At 45.0% G+C, this 8831-nt stretch overlaps 1 protein-coding gene across 1 annotated transcript in view; it reads left to right on the top strand.

The window, feature by feature from the left end:
• Window positions 1–298: 298 nt before the first annotated feature.
• CCDC167 (coiled-coil domain containing 167) overlaps window positions 299–8831 on the top strand; it is an 11810-nt gene continuing 3277 nt past the window's right edge. The window contains exons 1-2 of the mRNA XM_009581006.1: window positions 299–328; window positions 6534–6628. Coding sequence (XP_009579301.1) covers window positions 299–328; window positions 6534–6628 — 125 coding nt within the window. The remainder of the gene's footprint in view (window positions 329–6533; window positions 6629–8831) is intronic.

Raw genomic sequence — 8831 nt, 5'->3', positions numbered from 1 at the left:
AGGCATGTTAGTTAACGTCTCTCAGAGGCATATTTCATTCTGACTCCTGCACTGAACAGTGCTATCTGGACTGACTTGGAGGAGGCAGTGGAGAGCCCATAGTTCAAGTCTGTGGGGTGTGGATACTTTGGGGACAGCAAAAGCCTGAACCTTCCTGACAAATGGCTGAAATAGGCCAGAATTGATCCAGTGAATCTAACTGGTCACCTCTCTGTCCTGAAGTCTTTCGTATGAGCATATGCACAACAGACCAAGATAGCCAGGGTAGAAAGGCAAGGAAAAGGACTTGGGGCTTGTCATGTATGCTTCATCAGCCAGTAATGTAAAGGCAAGTGTCCTACTGTGCCATATGAATGGGAGTTCAGTTTGTAGTCGTTTTCTGGTCTATTTCATGTAGTTAGGCTTTCATTAGAGAAACAGATGTTTCTGGGCACTCTAACCCCAATATAACCACCAAAGGGAGTCTAGAGGGGAGTGTGCTGACTGTCCAAGCTTCTCTTCAGTGAGCCTGGCGGGGAGAGTTGAAATACTGTGTTTTTGGTGGTTGTTGTTTGAGATGTGACAGACAAGGAGGGTTGAGATGGTAAGGTCTATCTTACAAACAGAGGTGGTAAAAAGGCTGAGCTTGTCAGGGACCTGCTGGTCACAGAATGAAGCGGACTGTTTTTAGCTGGCACAGAAAATTCTTGCAAAGTGTTTGGGGACTTGTGGTAGCTTTAGATTTTTTTTTTTTTTTTTAGAAGTTGTCGTGGTAGAACACACTACTTTTGAAAGGATTGTAGAACCACTCTTCTTTGGTGTGTTATAGATGAAAACTTAACCTCTCAGTACAAAGATACGACTAAACGATAAAATCCTTCCCCCTTGCAGTGATGAGAAAGGTACACTGAATAGAAGTTAGGGAGGAAGAAAACAAAGTCCCTTTAAGCCAGAGGAAGAGGGGGCTGTGTTTCAGGTATCAGAATGCATGACAAGCAAGATACTGATTTCATAATTTAAACTTTTATTTGGCTCAGTATTACCTTCTGAGCTGTTACGATTGTAAAGAAAACTTTCCAAATGAGTCTTAGTATGACATGATGCATAGCTAGCTTTGAAGGGCCTAATCTAGGCAGAGTCATGCTTGTTTAACTGAAGTCATGATGCTAAATGAATGCCATTTTCTATATGGACACTTACCAGATTAGCTTGCACTTACAAATTGCAGGTGTAATTGCTGTGACCTGGTTTAAACTGATATAAATGTGTCTCCGTTATGTTGTGGTGGTTTAAACTCATACCACTTCTCCTTTCTTATAGCAGCCCTATTGACAATGCTGAGCTGCACAGAACTTTCCTGAGGAGACGCGTCAGGAAAATGAAACTGGGAAGACTGGTCTGTTTTGTAGCAAAATAGTGAAAATGGAATGAGCTTAAGAGAGTGACAAGGATGATCAATGGTGTGGAAAACTTCTATGCAAGAAACAACTAAGCATACCAGGTCCTTTTAAGCTTGAAAACATGACTGCAAGGGGACCCAATATAAGTCTATATCCTCTGCATGCTGTTTATAACTTTAAACAAAGAATCAACATTCACTGTCAATGCAAAATTAGGGCTATCAAATGAAACTAGCAGCTGACAAGCTCAGAACAAACAGGAGGGGTTGGTTCTTCCCATAACCTTTGGCTGTGCTGTGAAACTCCTTGCCAGAGAATGTTGTAGCCCTTAAAAATACACTTTTGGATCAGACAACAACTGAAAAAAATTTGTGGAAGCAAAAAGTGGGGCTGTTAAATGCAAAGAGAACACCCTGCACTCAGCTGCAAAATGTCGAGTGTGTGTTTGGAGAAAGTATTGTTATGTGTATTGCTGCTTCTGACAAGGCAGTGGCTGACCAGTGTCTATACAAGAGCATAAAGAATAGGGAAAGGGCCAACGTAGTGTTTACTCAGTAAAGTTGTTCTTACAGGATTTTTCAAAAAGCTGTGGGTGGTGCTGTGTGGTCAAATCTTTTGCTATCCTGAAAAGCCACTGCTCTGAGCTGAGGCAGGGTGGGCTGACTAACTGGGTAGTTTCTGCAAGGCTGAAGGAAGAGATTCAGGTAGGATCCAGCCCTTTCTTCTTTACCAACAGAGAGGGTTGATCTGCAGGATTTATCTTAGACTTTGCTGGTGGATTATCCTCTATTGTGTAGTACCTTGCCTGGTAAATATTTCCAAGCATGTTGTGGGCACAGCATCTGTGAAATGATTTGCCGGCATGCAAAATGATTCCAGGAGCATGGTGAAAATGGAAGTGTGTCCATGAACTGCAAGTTAGAATTTGAACTTAAAGAAAACTCGTCTCTACTGGACTGATTTTAATAATCCAGCCAAATTTGTGGATGGAGGAACCACTAATTCTTCTGTGAAAATAACGGCTCAAGTGTGCTGGCAGGTGACAAGGCATAAGAAGACTGCTCGGGAAAGGTTTTTTTTTATTTGCCCCCACCTCTTCAGTTGGCTTTGATCTGTTTTATGAGGGTCAGAAGACGAAAACTTCATTACCTAACACTGTTGGATGTCGATGTATGTGTGATATGGCTCTTTGCCAGTATCTTAATTAGGGAATTCATAAAAGCGGAGGGTGGATGCCAGTTCTTGAAAAGCGCTTTTAGCCTTTCTGCTGGAAAGAAAGCTTTTATTAATTCATTACAAAATGTCTTAAAAGGGATCCAGCTCAACTTTGTAAGCAAAGTTGCTTCTTTTTCTCTTCTCTCTTTGTTTCTGCCTTTATGTGAGCCATTTCGGGCTCCCTGCCCAAGATGGTCCCAACAAATGAGATTTGTAATAAGCATGTAAGTCAGTTTGCATTGAAATCTGCTCCAGGTCTCTCTGGTTTAAAAAGGTCTCCATATTGTGAGCGAGTGTTGCCAGAGTTCAACAAAAATGGCTCAATGCCTTGTCATACTTTGTGGAGCAAGGGAGGCATCTGGTCTGAGATCCCTGTCTGCGTCCAAAGCTGCTGGGACTTGACTTTCTGGAGTGGCTCTTGAGGAGCAGAAGGGCAGCTCTGTGTGCCCTAAGCTGCTGCCTGGATGTGAAGCCCCTGTCTCACTTGTCCCTTTTAACTGACACTACTTAAAGATGTTGCTGTGAGTGAAGTCCTGTGTCCCTGCTAGAGGCCATGTGAACCTGAGGAGTTGCCATGTGAGCTTTCTGCCTGCTGCACTTCAGCTCTGTCCCAGAGGATCCTCTTCATGGAAAGAAGAGCCAGAAGGAGCAAGGGTTCATTTTTGCAATTTATAAGCTACTGTGCTGAGATTGCCACTAAAAAGATAAGCCGGTGTGAAGTGCAGTGATGGTTCAGCTACGTGAGCATGGCTCACTGTTTTCCTGCGGGCTTCCAGTAGGCCTAGGTACGTACCCCAACTAACCTTCTCGTGTATTAGTTAGTAGGAGGGAAAGCTTTCCATCCACAACAAGCTCAGGTGTGCACCTGCTTCTAGGATTGCTCTCCTGGAGAGCTGCTGCAGGGAATAATGCCAAAGCTCTACAGGTTTTCTTGTGCTACAGCTTTACAGGCTGTGGCCCCCCTGGGGCTTCAGCAGCCCAGAGAGTAATCAGTAATTCCCAGTCATTACTCTGATTTCTCCCTGCGCTTATTTTCTATTTTTCTCTTTCCTTTGCCCTACAGTGAAGAGTTACTTGGATGGCTGAGCTGCTGAGAGACTCCTAGCTTGCAGGAACAGATGCCAAATCCCAAGTGAGGCAATGGCACTGACAAGATAGTGCTCTGCCCATAGTTTGGGTCCGTGTCTGAGGCTTCTTGTGTAAAAGAGTCACCTCCAGGAGGCAGATAGTATTGTCCTAATTCGTAAGTAGGGAAACTGAGACACAGTGAATGGATAACATCTGGGAATCCTCACTCTTGTCCTTCCTTACAACCCCTAATGCCCCAGACTAGCCTGAAGAAAAGAAATAGTGAGATTCTGGAGGAAAAATATTTTGTTAATTCAGCAATCTGTTCCTCCTTCCTTGCTTTGTTTTGATTATTTTCTGTCCCTTGTGCCCCCAGCTCAGCAAAGCTGATGGTGCAGTTCTAGGGCATGTGGTTTATTAGCAAATTATTGCTCTCCAGCAGGGGACCCAAACTTTGGTTTTGATTTAAGAGCAGTAAAACCAGTTGAAACTTTTAAAGTATTATGTGGAATCTGGAGACTGTTAGTCAGCAGAAAGTAAAAGCATTGGCAGAGTTGGGCAGAATATCCTCTTGTTATGTCTCATGAAACAGTGTAAGTATGGGCAGAGAATGTACTAGTGAGAGCAACTGCAAACTGAGCAGGAGGAGCAGTTCTGGAGGAGAGGATAGGAAGTGCAATGACATAGATAATTTAGTGGTGGGGTTGGCAACTAACCAAAGCTCTCATTAAATTGTATTATTTAAAAACATGTTTCCAGAGAAGGCATGATGCATTGTAGTAAGTTTACTGGCTAAGGAGGAGCCAGGTAACACATGCTGAATTACCTCTTGTATGTGAGGGTTTCCAACAGATAAGGGAACAGAGACAGTCATTTGCAAATGGTAGGAACTTGTGAGGGAGATGGTCATTCTTAAATTGGCCTGGACAGATACCCTACCTCCATTCTACTGCACTCTGCCATTAAATTAATTTGCTGATAAGCGTGGTCAGAGCTGACTTGGGTGAAGCCCTTTGTTGGCCCTGAAGCAAACTGGGGCAATGCATCTTGCTGATTGAGCTGTAGTGGGTGACAGATAGTGATGAGCAGTTGGAGTTAACATTCTTAACTGGCACAGCTGGATATGGAGGAGGACAATTATCTTTGCCTTGACTGAATGCATCTTCAGCTAACATGCTTCAAAAATACCTGTGTCCTCATCTAGGCAAACCCAAGCATTGCCAAACACAGAAGCACCATTCCCTGTGCTCTGGGATCAGGTGATGTGCCTTGGTGCTCCCCTTGGGCTCACGGAAGCTGTGCACGTGCCTCTGGGGAGCTTGGCATCTCAACAGCCCTGGCAGAATTGCCTAATAACAAAGGAGTTTGAAATTGCTATCTGGTAAGATGTAAAGATTTATTTGAGCCTTGTTATATGTGGCCCCCTCCCCAGCTCTACTGTGCTCCTTGGAGTGAGACTATTCACCTGACTGGTTAAACTCCTTTTCACAGTCTGCTTTGTTCTCCCCTTTACGTCAAGCCTCTTCTTCCATTCTGCTTATTTATAACGCTTGCCTGCCTTTCCTGAGCAGAAGGTGTGAGATTGCTAATGAGCTCAGGACAGAGTTGATCCCCAAAGCAGCAATAATTAGGGATCACTACCTTTGATTTTGTTCCCATATCACTGTTTATGGGAGTGTTTGTGCTCTGGGCCACCTCTGAGGCTGATGTCCAGGCAGCTGGTGTCTCATTCCACCTCAGTACTTTACTCGGGACCGTGCTGCCTCTTAGCTTCTGGTTTGTGAAGGCTCCCACCACAGAGAGGCCATGCTGCCAGCCATCTAGCTGGCCTTGGCCTTGCTTGGAGAACCAGACACAGCAGGAGTGTTGCGCTAAGTAGCTAAAAAAAGAGGTCATTGCCACCTCAGGGCACCGAGGCCATTTTCTTTCAGGCTATGATATTGTGTTCGTATTATCTGATTAGTCCCACCGTTTCCCTGCTGGAAGCAAGCCTGAAAGACAAAGTTTTCCTAAAGATGTCTACGCTCTGGTTGCCAGGCAGAAAAGAGGAATGATTCCCAGGAGAACTGTTGTCCATGGTAGGATCCCCTCCTGGGCAATCCATTTGCACACAAGTGGATCAACCCTCTTGTACTTATCCCCAGTTACTCCCCTCCACAGGAAGACACAGGTGAGGGTGGCTGTTAGGAAACCTGACGAGGAGACACAAGGAGATGACCAGTGTCTTTTTGCATGGGAACATGTTGCTGCCAAAACTTGGTGCAGGTCGAAGGTGTGGAGGGGTGGTGAATGCTCTCTTGAGTATACTGTGCAGACTGCTGTTGTAGATTTAGTTGGGTAAAAGAGACGATAGGTATCAGTGTTTCCCCTTTGTCCCCTCTTCACCCAACCAGACAGCTAGGGGCGCTTTATAGTCACGTCCCATGAACTTCTGCATCTGTTCACAGCACTAAATCAAGACTTTATCCCTCAGGCTTTGGCCAAGGCCAGTCTCTCTCATTTTATCCTCTTTTAATTGCATAAAGATGCCTTAGATCACATCTTTGCTTTGGAGCCACATGCAAAGAAACTAGAACAGGCTGGAACAGGATCAGATCTTAGCAAAAAGATGCTGGCCAGCCACACAAGTGGGAGTGTTAGAGCTGGCTTGGCTGTGTCTGGGATTACAATGTCGCAGTTGCCTGGGGAATAGTACAGGCTGATCTGGGAGGCGATGGGCTCTCTGTGCTGTGATCTCTACACACAGCTGGGGCTGTTCCTCCCTTGATTTGGGGAGGAAGGAGGTGGAGTGGCCACCCTTCCCATCTGAGTGGGGATGGATCCATGTTAGCTGGGAGAGGAAATGACGGTGACTGGTGTGGTGTTTTCCAGATTGATGGACTGGAGGAGAAGCTGGCACGTTGCAGACAGAGCATGGAGGAGGTGGATCTTAAACTGCGCAGGGAGAAGCTCAGCCCTGAAGGAAGGTATTGATGACCACCTCCTTTCACAGTTGTGGCTGTGCACTTCAGCTAGCTGTCATCCTGCTGTAGTACTGAGCAAGGGCTCTTGAAGGGATGGGAATGTGTGGTTCCCCATGACAAGACTCTCTTCCCCCAGCTTGGAGCTTACTTGGGGAACTTGCCAAGGTGAGAAGTTCAGTGATATATGAAGAGAGCTTCATCATACCAACAGCCTCACTCTCCAACCTGCATCGCAACCAACCAAGCAGTGCCTGAAACTTGCCAGTTCATTTGCAGAGCTGGCTCCTGGCCTGCTAGGAAACAGCTCTGTGAGCCTGGCAAAGGTGCACTGCACGCTGCTACTTAAGCCTTGCCAAAACTGCCTGAGTTCAATCAGGGGAGATGTGGAGCAACTGCTACTGGGGGCCAAACCAGGCTGGGATGCAACTGCAAAAGGGGCTGAGGGAAATTACTCTATCTGTGCCTGTCTTGCAAATGTGTCTGGGTGTAGGGATGCAGTGACACTGGCTTTCCTTGGGAAAGGGAAGAGGACAATTCCCCTGAAATCTGTCACTGACATAGAAGAGACAACTGTAGGCTTCTAGAGCTGGGACTCAAGCAAGGACTTTGACCTGGACTTTGCAGCAGACGTGGGCAGAACCTGCTATTTCTCTCGAGTGTGAAGCAAGAGATCCTAGATCTCCCAGCTGATTCTCAAATCTTTCTGCTTGAGGACATTCTTCCAGTCACCAGCATCCTACTGCTCTGCTTGTAGCAAAAAAGGCTGGGAAGCTCAATCGTAGGCCCAGGGAGTGGTCCTGTTGTCTGCACTACAGCACTGTCTTACAGAACCCAGTTAGAAATTATCGTAGCAGCGGTGACATCTCCACACCCTGATACTTATCAGCCTCAGTTTAACTTCTTTGTTCCTCCTTTCCACTCTCTCTCTTCTGCCCCCCCACCCCTTTACTGGGATTTTATATCCCCATTCATATTTGGACAGGGTCCTGTCTCCTCTTGTCCCTCATCTGTCTAGCTCTTCATCTCAGCAGTTCTTTTCTAGGCCTAAATTCTTCTTAGGTTTACTGTCTGTATTCTTTATCTGGTACTTAGGTAGCCAATAACCAAACCTATGGTTGTGGGAGCTTGACAGGATGGAATATATCTGTATGATTTCTCTCTGAAATATGGGGCCTAGAGCAAAGAATTAGGAATAGGGATTCCTGGGGCCTTTTCTGAATTTTACAACTTGTATGGAGATGGAAACAAATTCTGTTGCCCTAATCCAGACCATTTGAAAAACCCTGGAGGAAGGTACCATGATCAAAATTATTGATTCAGTGAGTAGTACACAAAGGAGAGCTCTGCTTTCCCATTTTGAAGTTCAGTTGTCATGGTTTCTTCATGTCTCATTCTCAAAGCCTCTTCCCTTGACTCTCTTCACAAGGCAAGTTTCCAAGCAGCAGCTCAGTCATGTTGGTAAATCTGTCTTCTCACTTCCTCCTGGCTGCACTCCACATTGCCTTTCCCCAGTTTCCTTTAAGAGCCCTTTCCTCTCCTTGCTTTCTTGCCATCCCTTACTTAACTAGCTGTACACATAGATTTGGATCTCTTTCCTCCTACAGGTTCTTGCTCTGCCCCAAGGGGAACAACAAACTCTGTTACACTTACTGCCTTCTCTGTCTGCTCTGAACCAGGAGATAATTTGTTAGTGCATGTTTATTTATATGCACGCAGTCTGAAAGGAGTGACCGCGTCCTCACTGCCATAATGGAAATGTTGCTGCTTTCAGGCAATTTATTTTGTGTTTATATTTTAAACTGTATATTAATTAATCATCTTGTGCAGTTTAAGACAAGGCTGGGTTGGCCTGACTTACTCTTTATTGTTATTATCCTGAGTCTAATAACAAGTTGTTTAATTGGTTTTTACTGGGCTTGGATTCAGCTTGTTTCCTTCAGTTGACCAATTCGTGTAAATTGGATTCCTCTGACAAAGGGATCCCAGTTTATATTTTAAACTGTATATTAATTAATCATCTTGTGCAGTTTAAGACAAGGCTGGGTTGGCCTGACTTACTCTTTATTGTTATTATCCTGAGTCTAATAACAAGTTGTTTAATTGGTTTTTACTGGGCTTGGATTCAGCTTGTTTCCTTCAGTTGACCAATTCGTGTAAATTGGATTCCTCTGACAAAGGGATCCCAGCTTCAATTGGAGAATTAGCA

This window comes from Fulmarus glacialis, unplaced genomic scaffold (genome assembly GCF_000690835.1).
Source record: "Fulmarus glacialis isolate BGI_N327 unplaced genomic scaffold, ASM69083v1 scaffold7507, whole genome shotgun sequence".
Lineage (NCBI taxonomy): Eukaryota > Metazoa > Chordata > Aves > Procellariiformes > Procellariidae > Fulmarus > Fulmarus glacialis.
Note: the sequence above shows the minus strand (reverse complement) of the source record. Positions and strands in the feature narration are given on the sequence as shown.